The 15835-nt window shown below is 35.7% G+C and overlaps 1 protein-coding gene across 1 annotated transcript; it reads right to left on the reverse strand.

Annotated features, from left to right (window-relative positions):
* Nucleotides 1-2315: 2315 nt before the first annotated feature.
* LOC107266950 (neuropeptides capa receptor-like) lies at nucleotides 2316-14877 on the reverse strand. Its single transcript, XM_015738026.2, has 6 exons — nucleotides 14083-14877; nucleotides 6086-6176; nucleotides 5767-5966; nucleotides 5374-5616; nucleotides 4216-4567; nucleotides 2316-4146 (listed from the first exon to the last, which is right to left on the reverse strand). Exons 1-6 carry the CDS (start codon nucleotides 14357-14359, stop codon nucleotides 3921-3923), a joined length of 1389 nt encoding a protein of 462 aa, XP_015593512.1. The 5' UTR covers nucleotides 14360-14877; the 3' UTR covers nucleotides 2316-3920.
* Between the last annotated feature and the right edge of the window lie 958 nt (nucleotides 14878-15835).

Raw genomic sequence — 15835 nt, forward strand, 5'->3', positions numbered from 1 at the left:
TTGGATTATTGTCTGTAGTTTTAATTGAAATACAGGTAAATTCAATTAATACTTTATGCACATTAATTATTCAGCCATCAAGTGGGAATCCTCTTTATCCGTCATACCTAATGCTGACGTAAAGCCGTTGAGACTTAATCGGTCCTCAGCTGTAAACAGGGCTGCCCATTTATAAAACTCAAAAGTCCTTCTTCTAATTTATGTACGTTATTCCTCTACATAAATTACCACACATATTTCAGCTGCGTGATTGGAGAAACTAAATTCCATAAGGCAAGGCTAATTCTAATCGCCTGAGAAGCCTCGCGTATCGCTTCACTTACAACGAGCTTCCTTCATTCCTTATCACCGTTTAATCGCGAGTACTCCCTAATAATTGTCTATAATAATTTTCTAACTTGCCGACCACTCGTTTAATTGTGAAAAATAAACATTTCAATAATTTTTTTGGCGAATACTAAATCCTCTCCGAATGAAAAATTTTTCTTTTCTTTTCACCTTAAATGAATTTTTTTCCATATTTATTGACATTTTTAATATGAATTTATCCACCCTCGCAATAAACCAAAAATTCAACGATATCAAAAATACTGAAAATGTTTTCGAGATCGTAGCTAATATCAGTATCACCATTGTTATGTTTAATAATAAATTCTTTGGATGCCATTTCAACTGAACGGAAATGATTAAATTGGGAGTAGAATACGTAACGATGGAGTATGGCTCTTGTGAAGGGTAGTTATATAGGTCGGTGGTGGGGTAAATTGTACGAGTCTCTTGTCCAACGTATATACATTATACATACATGACCAGGTTCCTGGATTCAAGGAAGCTAACATTTATTTTTTTAAATGTCGTAACTCATGTGTATACACATTTCTTTAAATCTTCACATTAAAAAGTTTAGAGTACTTTTTCTTTTCAAAGATATTTCTCTCGAGCCTGTATTAATATCCGAATATTTATTTGTATATTGTGTAGGCTGCGGATACTTTTATCATAATAATGGTACTACAGAGCGACCCCTCTTTTCTTAACTTTACAAGACCGGATACCTTTCGCTATTCTCAATTTCCCCTACAGACCCCCCACTCTCGGTCAGGTACTGATTGTGAGTAGTAGGGAACATAGCGTGTGCCTGCGGATAACCGTATATAGTAAATATTTCAGTTCAAACCATAACTCGATCAAAGCAATACAAATATATTGATCAAATAGTAGATTACAAATTGTCGTGATTGGCGAAATTGACCTTCGTAAAGCCTAAGTAACATAGTATTGAGAAACGGGTCGTGAGGTAAAGGACTTTAGGAGAAACTTACCCGAAATATTTAGTTCAAGTCTTTATGTTTAGTTAAAGGTAGATTTGAAATCAATAAAGATGTCAGAGCATCCATATGATAGTCAGGTCCAATGCGAGCGAGGCCAATCTTGAGACAGTCTTTATGGTATGGTGTGGTATGGTTCTCCTCGGTGAGGAGCTCGAGGACAGTTTTTGGTTGAACAACGAAGAAAAGAGACGTGTCGACGGTGGTGGATAAAAGGACAACTCGATCCACCCAACACTTAGCCGATTATAAATTCATTTTATTAATTTCATGTAAAATAATTAAATTATTCACCGTTCCTGCTCTAAATATATAAATTCGAAATTTATACGGAGTATTCTGAGTAGATACTCAATATTTGTGTCACTTTGCGAAATCTAACCACAAAATTACTTATCAAAAGTCTAAGGCATTTAAGAACGAGGCTCTTCACTTCGATTAAAGTTCTCCGGTACTGAATAACTACATCTCGTCCCCCTTCCTGTTGTGGAAATTACAATGTATATTTTTTTTACTGATATAACGTTAAACAATATTGTACCTTTGCAATACTTTTTTTTAAGACACTACTCCACGATCTTGAAAAGTCAAATGTATATTAAGCTTTACGATACAGTATTCAATGTATTCTGCAAACCTGGAATATTAATACGACCTAATTAGTTAAATAGTAAATTATCGTTTTAACAGAAAAATACTACGTGATCTTTTTGGCTTTAATGTTGTATTGTCTGTCTGAAATAATTCTGAATAAAATAATTCTATGTGCATTTAAAACAAAAATTATTAGTAAACATATGTGTCTTGCTGAAAAATAGAATTTATTTTTCACTGCGTAACTTAGAAATGTAATATATTCTTTACAATTATAGATATTATGTAATTTTCCTGTATCTCAATAATAAATTGTAATAAAATTACTATATTGTGGTATTAAATGAACAAGATATTTTTTGTAGGTTAAGAAACCTTCCGAAGTAATTTCTTTATTCTTACACGTGTCAGGACAATCCATTATTTGGCGACAAAGTGACTCGAAGTTCTTAGTTCTATTCACACATATTTTCACATTCGGACAGATGTAATAATACGTGTAGTCACTGGTCTTGTTTACCTGAGAGGATTTTCGGTAACACCCTATATCTTGCGAACACAATATCAAGATACTACATGATTAAAGTACTATAGCTGCTATACGAATAAATAAAAGTATTGTAGAAAATGTCAAACGTTGTACAGAAATTTTCTTTATTCCTGCGATACTTATATCCATGCTCCACAAAAAGTTCGTACAGAACGTGTACAAGAGTACAGAGATAATACATAACAATTATTCAAGACAATAATATATAATGTACGTATACATTAAAACGTTCGTAAAAAAAATGCCTTGTTCTCTTAATATCATAAATATAATCAAACATACTATACTCATCATTCTTGACTCTTGCAACAGCCACAATGTTGTTGCAACAGACAAGATAAAAAAATGAAGTTTATTAAGTTGAAGACGAACATCGACTAGAAAACTTTGACATTTGTACAACGAAATTGAATCGATCCATCACTTAACTTCAATATTCGCACGTATTCTCACGACTCTTTTTCTTTTCTGGATATACAAAAGCTTTGACGTCAAGTCTTGTTTCAAGAGATCTCATCGAAGATACAAATAATGTGCTTACGACAATATCGGCCGAACAAATCGTAAAAAACTTTCCATTGGAACGTGACAGGTGATAAGTCTTGATATTTAATTAAATTTCAACCTAATAAATGATTTAACTTCAAATTTATTTTCAGTGAAAATAATTCAACCCAGCCTATCTAAAACAGTATCCTTAAAGAGTCCGGAGTGACTTTCTTCCATTGTACGAACGTGTAGAATAAAGTTCATTATACCCTTACCAATCCCTGTGATATACCGTATACGCTATACACACTGTTAGTACCTAAAGTTATTTTCCAACTTCGGATGAATCCAGTATATCCTTGCAAATCTCTTGACACTATAACAGCCTCGGCGTTATAATTTTCACGAGAGAAATTTCACACCTACGATACAACTTTCCTGCCAGGCTTAGAGGTAGGACTGATTCTCTTTTCCCGGAAATAGACAATGAGGTAAGATAGTGATCGATGGAAGCCTCCACTTTAGGCTCTTTCAGTGCTCTGGGGAGTCGACTGTGGTCCGTGACTAAGGACTTATCATCCGTATAAGAGATATTCGGAATACGGATATAAAATAAATGGAAGCTGTCCGTGGCATCCTTGCAAGGATCTATAGATTCTATACGCTGATAGATCTTCGGACAAGACTTGTTCCCATTGTAGTAGAATCAAGTTAAGAACCGAGATAAAGGCTCGATATAGACTCCTGGCTAGACCGCTGAAAGTAGTAGAGAACAGTGGAGAACAAAATAATGAAAGCATGGTGGCCATGACGATACGTTTGCATGATCTATGGTATTCGATAACAATTACCTCACGAGCAACAGGCAGCAATACAATTATACAATGGAAGAAGTCCCTTCTCGTAAACTACACTTAGTCAATACCAGTGATAGCATTTTACAGCAACATCACTCACGATCAGATACGAGTCTCTCCAGATCCTCCATTGTTATCAGACGCGGCCCGGCACATTTGTCTCCCGTTACTGGATTTTACTACCATAACCGCCGAAGATGATTTCTTTCTCTTCAAAAGTGGCTGTTTCGTGTCTTCCGAATTACAGTGCGGCTCCTCGGTGTCCAGGCGGACGTCACCTGGGAACGGTGGTTTTTCACTGGCGCGGTCCAGGACGCAGCTGTGATTTCTGAAAGGGATCACTGATTAGAAGATTCAAAAAATGATCGAACAGAAAGGATGCTGTGTGATAGCTCACTTGGTTGGACGGTTGCAACGAAGACTCCTCACCCTGACCTGATGGGATCCTCTTCTGGAGTTATATCTGAAAACTGTCGTCTCCCTGATACTGCTCTGCTCATCCCTTCCCAATGAAGAACTACCGTTCCTCATAGAACAGCACAGCATCTCCTTGAACGCACTCCTGTACTTGGCGCTCATAACATTGTACAGGATTGGATTGATTGTCGCGCTGCAGTAATATAAACACCCGCCGAGTGGGTAAAGCCATTCGTTAATGTCGCCAAAGATCGACCTGTCTGCGTAGACATAGAGTAGTCGTTGAGCGTGAAACGGAACCCAGCAGATGAAAAATGTGATGACCACGGCACCTTTTTTTTTTTTAAAAAAAAAGAAAAATAAACAACATGGTATTTCCTATTTGTAATCTCGAAGAAAATATTAAAATATTAGCTTTCTTACTGAATCACAGATTAAAGGCATGTAAAGATAATAAGGATGGACATCTTTAAAAACAAGATCTCTATGGGCATTGGGGATCAATTGTCGTTTGAGTTATTTTGGCAGGCTAGGGGTTACTCATTTACGGTGATGAACTCTCTACCTGGGAACAATATCGAGTGGATGAGTATTTCTGATTTGATCTCACTCTAAACCTCAAGGTAGGGAAGTGCTTATGTCTGGGTCTGGGATGAATGGGCGATGAGATATAACATCACCAGATGCTTACGTCACATGAGTCATTCTTCATTTCCATTACCTGAGCAGGCACATTGGCTGGTAACCATTACCCATTATTACCAGCCTTATGCAAAGCAGGTACGCGAGTAATGCGGCTTAACGGTGAACAAGGGGAGCTTTGTTCACGGGAGTCTAATTGTCTCAGCGGCTTATTAATTGTTTTTTATTCCACTCGTCTCCATCGAAGTTATAATATCACCATCGCTAACTCGAGGATGTTATATAGATTGACAAGGATTCGTCGTTAAATTAATTGGATACCTTGATACGCGAGTTAGCGTGCTACTCGTTAATTTTATTAGGGATGGTCATTGTTATCTTTTACGGAGCAAAGATCGTTTTTATCTCCAATTCATCATAAGTTCTAGGTACATGACCAGGGAAGGAAGCAATTCGTTAATATTTAACGTATCTATGACGTAAGGGATGCACTCACTAAGCATTCGGATAATGGCTTTTCTGGATTGAGCCTGCCTGGTCTCCCCGTGAACGGATCCTTCTACTCTAGGCCCTAGGGTGTTACTCTGTATCTTCAGTCCCATTCTGATGTAGAGAACCATTATCAGTACCATGGGAACCAGGAAGAATATCAAGCAGCTGATCTCGTACAGAGGAAATTTGGGCATGTTGTGCAGGAGCATAGCGCAAACAGCTGACTCGTTGGATATCCGGCCTGAACCTATGGATGCATCAAATAATATACGTGTAAGTAATTTTTTACCTTAGTTATGAAATTTGGTGACAATCTTCAGAAAGGGAACATGACGTAAGGATTTTGGAAAAAAAAGTCGATCACAATAATAAGTCAGGAAAGAATTTTTTTTCTCACCCGGTGGATACACCATATAATTTATGTTCGTGTAGACGGCGAATGGGATAGCACAGACCAGGGCGATGATCCAGGCTCCCAGTATAAACCGTATTGGTCTCTTTAACCCGCTCATGGCATATGGATGAAGCGGATGACAAATTGCCAAGTATCGTTCCATTGAAAATGCCACTATCGTTAATACCGAAACGTAGGAGGACCTGGAAGATTCAGTAATTAATGGAATCTCATGATTCAGTTCATTAATGGAATAAATTGTCTGTATAATTTACCTAAGCTGGAATTGAAATTGTCTTATTATTATCAAGGGTTCACTTACATCTCTGAGACGAATGCTCTCAGCCTGCATAACTTTAATCCCCATATCCATGGATATTGCTGCCAGAATACACTGATCTCATTCGGCAGCCCTGAAACATGAAAAGTCCTTGACTTCTTTCGTTAGTTCAAAATTCAACGTTAAAATTTTTACTATCGAAAACTCTCGTACGTAATAGATCATACGGTTGATTCGAATATGTGACTTTCAAAATAAAATTGAAAAAACTAATGATAAAATGAAAAAAAAAAGAATCGTAGGTAATACTCGTTCTGTTTAAATTTGACTGAATTTATATAATTCTTTTGTACTTAGAACTCTATAGATTATATGCGTATATGGTAAGAGAAGTGGAACAAAATTCTACAACTATTTAACACTAAGGTGCATTTTCTTCGACACAGTTTAATATATGGTACAATCTTCGGTTATTTTTAAAATTCGAGTATCTCGTTGAATAATCGCACAATTGAATTGAGCCTAAACAAAAAATCATATTGGTGGAATCAGGGGGTAAGTCGCTTATTAAAAATTAATATACTTATGTACCTACTGCCCACGCTGCTAAATACAATACGAATGCATTATTCGGGCAATCTCCGGTTGCCGGAGGGCAGGCGATACCCTTAGTACGATGGTCGACGGTGCTGCCCTCTCGATGTAACGACAATCGAGAGGACTTTAAAATTCGAGAAATTTTTTAATTACTCATAATTCGCCTGGTCCATGAAGCATACCGATGACATGTTCATATATTTATACATATTTTATATATTTATATACGTATATATGATATATTTATTGTATATATTATATGCCCATAGCTACTACTACCTTTCAATCCAAAAAGAGGAAATTCACATGATCCAACAAATTACATCAGTGCTTGAATTCTCCTATACAGACTTCAGCATGCCAAGAAATAAAGAAAGTGATAAATTTGACGTGGAAACAAATTATTACAAAATATAATAGATGGTATTTTATGAAAAGACAGAGGTACATCATTCGTCTAAAATGATCATTGAGGCGAAACCGTGTAGTACCCTAATCTCCACCTTAACACTTTAAATCTCTTGATCCCCCAAGATAAATCTTCACTAACCACGTTATCGATTTGTATTAAGGCAACAATCCCTGGATAAAAAATACGGCAATCGGAAATATTTGTACTCCCATTGAAATTCGTGCAGAATTAATAGGTTATCATGTCCAATATGACATTATTGGAGATTATCCCATAAACAATACATTTTTTATTGTAATCAATGGGGATATCACTCATTCTCAGTATTCAATATTTATATGATTTGATAAGAAATTTTTGATCCATGAATCTTATTCCTTGGATTAACTATTTTCAATTGGTTTTAATCGATTTTTTTTTAAGTATAGTAGATTTCAATCCTCAGCAATAATTGGCATTTCCCATGAACATGAAGTGAATTGGTTTACATGGGACATCACTTGTAAATTTTTAGTATGCTATAGCTCCTGCGTTTACCACGGGCGGCGGAAAGTTACAATTTTTCTCGTATTCAAAGTAAGCTTGTTTAAAAAATAAACAAATAATTTCTATTGCAAAAAATGTAATCTTGCCCATTAATACTCAATAAGTATGAATGAGAAATTCCTCTAAACATCAATATTATTAATTCCCATTGGCACGTGTTTTATACAATTTCAAAAGAAATATTCAATGCTTAAATCTTGAAATTCGTTGAAATTAATTATTTTTAATCGATTTTATTCTGATTTTTAAAGCAGGATATCTTTAAGGTTTCCAATGAATAATACATGGAATTCCTGTCAGTCACATTCTACCTAAAATTATACCCAATCTATCACCAACCTCACTAAACTTATGGAAATTCAAGTAAAATAATCTTCGTCAACTTGAACGAGGCAGGATGGCCCATATCGATTCACCCTAGTCTCGCAGCCTCTATGTCCGTAGGAGATTTCAGACTCCTCTGAACGCGCCGCTAACCTCAAAGTAAAGCGTTACTGAAAATCCTGTTACCGGATATAATAGACACCGTAATAGAAACTTAAGGAATTGAAATATTTCTGTCTTTTATTAACGTTATTCCAGGATTCTCCTTTTTCCGATATGTGTACATCTCCTAACCAGAAATATCTGCTCGTATAGGAAGATACAATGTTGTACGAGTAGTATCAGTATCAGTTAGAATAGCTTGGAATTTCATAGCTCACGAATAAGTCCAATATCGTTTCGAACTGTCTTTTCGTTTCTTGGCTTACTTATAGAGGCGCATTTCAGGGGTAAAGGCGGTATTCTGAAGAAAAAAATGGAAGCTTGGATGAAAAGAAAGAAGAAAAAAAAAGATCTATTTTGACCGTCAACTAACTCTGCGAGCGGATTCATCAAATGATATATACGTGTATACTATATACAAGAAAGATTTCAGCTTGCTATTTCCACTCAAGATGGACTTATAGATGGACATCAGAATGTCCAAAGAAACTCCGAAGTAGGCTCGTGGGAAATCCAAGCTTTCTTAGTGGCTCAAAAAATCAATAGTTCACAAATTGGATACATGTGCATCATGTATTTCAAGATTAAAAAACAGCTTAAAGTATTCTCACAGTTTATTGCATTACTTTAAACAGCAGAGTTATGATAAACTATTGGATTTTAAGGTATTACTACGGTAAACTCAAAACCGCGTAATCGAGCTGAAATTTTTTTTACGTCTAATTTGTGTAGCAGTACATCTCTCTACAAATTTTTAACACGATTCACTCATCAGTTTCCGAGTATTTCCGAGTTAAAGTCAGGACTCGTAACACGTATTCCCTATACCTGGCCAATAAAACGCGCATGGTTTTTTTTATTGCATTTGACTCGTCCGCGTAATTCCGACGAAAAACTAGTATATGGCAAAGGAAAATATGAAAAAAAAGTCCGAACTTTTTACTCATAGGATTTATTGATAGACATGAAACAAGTTCGATATTTATTACGAAATCTCTCGTACGACGGCTAGACAAAAGAGCGTCACGGCAACATTGCGTTTGAGACTGTATTCGGTGTATATACGTATACACTACTACATCCAATGTACATTAGTGTGCGCCTATCGATGCAGGGATGGGCGTGTGTGAGTGAACTGTACCAGTTCAAAAGTTGACGCTAGATTGTTCAAATCTTACATTGAAAATTTTGTCATTTTCCGGTCCGTAGTAATACCTTAAAAGGCGCGCTATTGCGATTTTAGTATGTCGCTGATATAAGATCGCGCTGCGTACGCGCCATGCTTGTCTCTTCTGTTCACCTGTAACCATGCCAACGAAAGGAATAGTACTAACAATATTTTCACCACCTCTACTTTACTTTCACACATCTCCATAAACACACCGAACACGTGGATACTTCACGCGACTCTCTATTCTTTAGTCATCTGAAAGACCTCGGTTTAATTAAATCTAATTTTTACAGTGATTGAATAAAATTTAAAAAAGCACATCTTTGTCTCAAAAATATGTATATTTTTTAAATAATTTATATATTTTTAAAAATTTTCCCGTAATTTCGGTGAAAACAAAAATTATTTATAACTTGTTCTTGGATTGGTTTTCAATAAACGTAAAACAAGACCAAATTGTTTTATGGATTTCAAAACGTACGATAATCCCCTATCCCTAAAAGAGGTTACGAACGGTGATATAACATTTCATTCCGTCAGATCGTAGCTGTCAAACAAGCTATGAGTTTAATTAATTTGAGAAGAAGGGTTCAAACTTGTTAATTCCCTCTGGATTATAAGAATTCCGGAATAATTACGATTCACGAGAGTGTGAAAGAATTTTAAGAAAACAGTTAAAAAATAAATGTGATATCGCGTGGAATAAAATATAATTTTTAATTAATACCGGCGTTTAAAAAGTTGATTAAAATCGATTGAAAATAGCTAATCGAAGGAATGAGGTTTGTAAATCATAAATTTCTTATCAAATAATCGTATTACATCGTATTGTATTGACTACTGAGAATATATGAGATTTCCATTTATTCCAATAAAAAAATATATTGTTTATGGATTTATTGTAAATAAAGTCACATCTGACCCTACAACCTATTAAATCCGAATGTTTTTCAATCGGAATACAAATATCTTCTATTGCCCCGTTTGAATCCGATTATAACTGAATCGGATATCTACCTGTTCTTGTTGATTTTAATCGGATTTTTGAAACAGTAACAACCGTACAACATATGAATGGCAGTTTCAGAATTTCATTCTGGTATTAACACATTAAAGGCGGGGGATCTTGACGAAAGTATGCTAGGTAACGCGGCGACCGCCCCGCCTCGTTTTTCGTCCTAGAGCGGGCGAAATTTTGTGTAATCATAAAAAAATTTAGACTTAAAAAAGTTTATTTAAACTCTTAAAACTACAAGAAATATTAATACGACTCCCGCCTTTAAGCTACAGTCGAGATAAATCGTAATTTTGTGTAATCAATTTCATTCTGGTATTAACACATTAAAGGCGGGGGATCTTGACGAAAGTATGCTAGGTAACGCGGCGACCGCCCCGCCTCGTTTTTCGTCCTAGAGCGGGCGAAATTTTGTGTAATCATAAAAAAATTTAGACTTAAAAAAGTTTATTTAAACTCTTAAAACTACAAGAAATATTAATACGACTCCCGCCTTTAAGCTACAGTCGAGATAAATCGTAGTACTACGACTCCCGCCTTTAATGTGTCAATATTTTGCTTCTGAATGATATCAAATAAAAACAATGTACATTTTATTTACTTGTATCTTGTATCTTGTTGAATTGTGCAAAAGCAATTGGCCTGAATAGGTCGTATGCATTACCTGAAGTTAGCATATTCATTTGATTTGTATGGTAGAACCACCATAGTGACGATTGTACTAAATAACCCAATACATTTGTTTATTGTGAAAACGATCATTTTTTTATGTTATCACACTCACTTATTTTCACACTATACATAATTAAATATGTATGTACTAAAGGATGTTCATTATCGAACGGCTCCGCACCCCCACTGTGCGATAATTAGATCTTCATTCGAACACGTGACTTCGCAAGGAATAATAAGTTATTTCTAAATTCAATGTTTGAACAAATTCACCTGGTATACAAAAAAACTGTCACACGCCACATGAATATATGTTACGTGCTCGGAAGGAATATTTATCTGATATCGGGGAGCAGACGGAATATATGATTCCAGCAGAATAAGCAAAGAGGATTAAGGGGTGGAGTCTTTTATCATTGTATGTACCACTTCTTGTAGAAACGCTGCTTTATTTTTTTGGCTACCGTGCAATGAAGCGGGTGTGAACGTGGTATTACTGAGAATTTATTGGATAATTTACAACGTTTCTTTTTTTTAAATTCTTTATCACATTTTTTTTCCAGCATAAGCTATTGTACGTATAAACTAAAAATTGTAAATCGCTTCTGTCTTCGTATCTTTCTTCCTGAACGATAGGAATTCGAGTTTCATTATCTTTTATAGACAAGTCGAGAATAGTGACACAGCGTTCCGCATGGTAAACCGAATGCTTCTGCTATTCAACCGAATGGGTGGCTACGTTCTTCTTAGATTTGCATTCAAAATGCAGAGAATTCCTGAGCGAATTTTCTAAGACCGCTAACAAATGTCAGATCATGTGCATATGTATGTACATACTCTATTTACCTATGTACATGCGTATATAACGTATGTGAACGTCATTTAATAATGATAAAAATACGTTCTTGACTACTGTCTTGTAATGTACAACTATTATTACGACCTGGGTCCGAAGAGAGTGATGTCTAACAACTATTTTCTTTATGGGGTCTCGGAAATAATTTGTGGGTTTTCATTTAACGAAAACTAATGTTAAATTAACAAAAGAAGTAATCGCGTGACTAAAAGTAAAAGGACGTATAAGCATAAGATTTACAAGAAACTACCTCTTTTTGCTTTTCGTCACGCGATATTCGTAAATCAGGTTGCTCGTACAACATTCAGACTACTATCTAACTTTAACTAAGGGATATTCGATTTATACAGGGTGGTCCAAATAAACTGTTCCAAGCTGTTTTCTACGAGACCGTTAGAGATATTGAATTGATAAAAAAAAGAAACAAGGTAAACGGACTAATGGAGAAATTATGGAAACAGTATGGAAACAGTTATAGAAAACTTGAAGACAGTCACGAAAGATATCAAGATCAAGGTGATCGATGTTAAAAATAATTTTATCAAATATTCAAAATGGTGTTCGTGTACTTCCAAATTTTGCGCACATTATTTAGAACATCTAACAACATCAACGAAGTAATCGACGTACAAACGGCATGAACTCTCAAGTTCATATCGTCCTTAATTGTGGAGATAATAATCATCACTTGCTTCGTTATGTAACACTAGACAAAAAAATTAAGCGTTGTTACCTCATTATCTCGTTACCCAGCTGGCCTACAGCTTTAAACGTACCCGTTGAATCATATTAAATTTCTTACCATATTTCTTTAACTATGTAGTATAAAAAAATGTTTTATACGAACGTTATCAAATTTGATGAAAACTGTAGGAATGAACTAAAACTTGTACCCTATTCCATTAAAAATTCCATTGACAATTGATCCTTATGAAGAAATAATGGGTTCCCCAATTTATTTTTAACTAATCAAAGAGTCAACTCTTTTAGCTATTTAATTTTTTAAAACTCAACTCTATATCTCCAATTGTTACAGAGAAAACAGTTTGCAACATTTTATTTGGGCCACCCTATATATTCGTTAGTTACAATGCAAGGTAAAGATTGAAAAACCCGGAAAACATAGTTTCGAAATACATATTGACGGTACATATTGGCAAGTATACGGCTTTTTTTGGGGATCAGATTAGAATGTTTTTGGGAAGTAAAAGATAAAAAGTATTAAAAAACGGGATGTTTTACTAGTATTGATAATTTACGATAAGGAAGCGGCATGCAAGGTACAAGGTGTATCGATTTTTATGGAGGGTTAGTATTATGAGCGATTAAGAAAATATAGGGCTATAAGGGACAAGGTACGGAACGAGATATAACTCAAAAGAAGGAGAAGGAATAATTTTCTAAAAATTCGATACTACGTTTTAGTACATGGTATACGTATTGAATATAGACCTGTATATATACACAGTGATATCAATAAAAAAGGGTGTGTAAGGAAAAGCAATAATCAATATTCCATCGAACTATCTGTAAATCGGCTAACTGTATTTCCGTTTATCAAGAAAACTTGCCTTTTTAGCGAATAACAAAGTTAATTTCATGAAACAGAAATCCATAGCTCGGTAGTATCCTGTATATATGAGTCAGATGAAAGTTTGTTATACCATGATAAAATTTTTATATACCAGTAAATAATTGTTTTCAGAACACACACGAATCTTCGCAATACTCCATCATTTTGATGTAACAATATTTTTATACAGAAATCTGATTACACAAGGTATAAAAATCAGGCGGATAAATCGAGTAAAAACCATAGGAAAAATTAAACTTCCTCCAGCAGCTCATTTGACTACCGTGATACATAGAAAATTTGGACTTATAATTTGAGTCAATAAGACATCCTACAGGCAACCAACTCCAGCGAACGCAAAATGAAATTGGATAAATACCACATGAGTAAATGAGCAAATGAGAGAACGACTAAAGAAAGGGAAATAGAATTAATTAAATTCTCCTGAGATTCGTCGGCCAAGGGACAGTCACGGAAGTTAAACTTCCTTTAATTATGTATGCATGTCCCTTCAATTGATATTTAACTTATCAGCAGCAGTATCGTTATTATGTTATGTCTCCATTGCCACTGGCAACTTCATCATTAATATGATTAAAAGAATAGAATATTTTAGTAAGTCTGGAGTAATCATAAAAGTCATAATAAATGTCGTGATCTGATAGCGTAAAGTTAAAAAAAATATAATATCAATGACAATGATTTGCTTACCCAATAAAAGTAACGTTAGATCAGAAACTGCCAAACTGAATAAATAGTAGTTGGTAGCAGTCTGCATGGTGGAGTTTTTCGTGATGACAATACACGTCATCAGATTGCCAATGATTCCGGTGACGAAAATGAGGCCGTAGACAACCGTAACAGGAAGTACAGCCTTCAAAGGAAGTCGTTTAGGACCAAGCATCATCCTGAGATATTCGGATTCGCTGAGGTTCATGAATTCTGACATGTTTCCCACGGGGGTGGGAAAGAAACTCGAGGGTTCCATGATTACGCCAGTCCTTATACTAATAAAGTCAACCTATTCACAGTTCTCTGTTGATAACAATAAGCATAAGGATCTACGTCAGATAGAGCCCGAACACGTCACGTTTAAATTCCCTTTTCATAGGATCACTTCCGGCGTACACGAAGAGTCCTTATGTTATCGTCACAAATAATACATCTTTTCTGAAGTTCAATTTTCTCTCACAGGGATAACGCACTAATTTTTTATCAACCAGTCATTTAGCATCTGTTGCAAATTTATCATCGAATCAATCGATGAATATATAATTACACGAGATAAAAACATTATCCGCTTTGCACCCTTCGCTGCTTCTTGCAGTGGCAGAGATCACGTAAATTCATGAGGAATCGATCTAATTCATATAACCGGCTGGTGTGAAGTTTCGGTAAAATGATAACGAGGGTCTCCCTCGATAAAGATTAAGCAAAGCGAAGTTGGGTGAAGTGTCAATTTATACGGTAGAAGATGATTGTAGTACGCGCGGTTTGCCAGACCGCGAAGAAGTGACGCTGGCAGCACGCAGCCCCAACAACCACGCGCTCTATCTGGCACCCAAGCAACCCTTAACTCCGCTGTTCACCCCTCAAACTCCGCGAGCTCGCTTGTGCCAACCTGGACCTCCATAACAGCACCGCCCAGAGATACTATGGCCAATAAGGCGCGTAGGTTGAAGGTTCTAGGGAGCGAAAGAAAGGAAGAGAGAAAGAAAAAAAAATTTAAAGATAAAGAGAAGACCCTTGCCACGTTCCGGTGATAAATATTGCAAGAAGTTTTTCACTATTTATTTCTTTTTTTTCTCTTATCCAGACTTTCCTTTTTTTACCTTCTTCCAAAGCCCCTTCACAATCAACACAGTCTTAACCACTTAGCCAAGACCAAATATTTCAAATACATCGTCTGCACTGCAAAACGTGATACCGTAAAGTCCGTGCGATAATAAGAGACAAAGTAGAGAAATAATAAGAACGACAAAGACCTGTAACATAAAATCATTAATGCTATAGCGATCTCTTTGAGGCAGAGTTGCTGAAGTCAAATATAATAAAACGAGTAAAGGGATAGAAACTGTGGACAGAAAGTGCGCAGATTGAATGGTAAACGTAATTTTTCTTTGACTTGTCCCCGTCCTTTAAGATTTGACATCGTCGTATCCGACGATAAGAGTTTCCAGATATTGGCGCAGAGAGGAAAAATGCCTTGATATTGGGTTACGTCGTTGTTTACAAGCAGGACGAGAGATTTATGAATAAAAAGGACAAAGAAGTAAATATAAAAAAAGTATGAAATGAGACAGCCTAAAGGAACCACTCAGTCAAGACATCAAAGTGTTCATAAGAACAACATACCATGTACGCACGTACTTTTGACATAAATAATGTACTCATAGCAGTATCTAACTGTTTATCGTTTTCTACTTGGTTGAGTCATCTCTCTCTCTCTCTCTCTCTCTCTCTC

Source organism: Cephus cinctus, unplaced genomic scaffold, assembly GCF_000341935.2.
Source record: "Cephus cinctus unplaced genomic scaffold, Ccin1 Ccin1_scaffold0330, whole genome shotgun sequence".
NCBI classification, from domain to species: Eukaryota; Metazoa; Arthropoda; class Insecta; order Hymenoptera; family Cephidae; genus Cephus; species Cephus cinctus.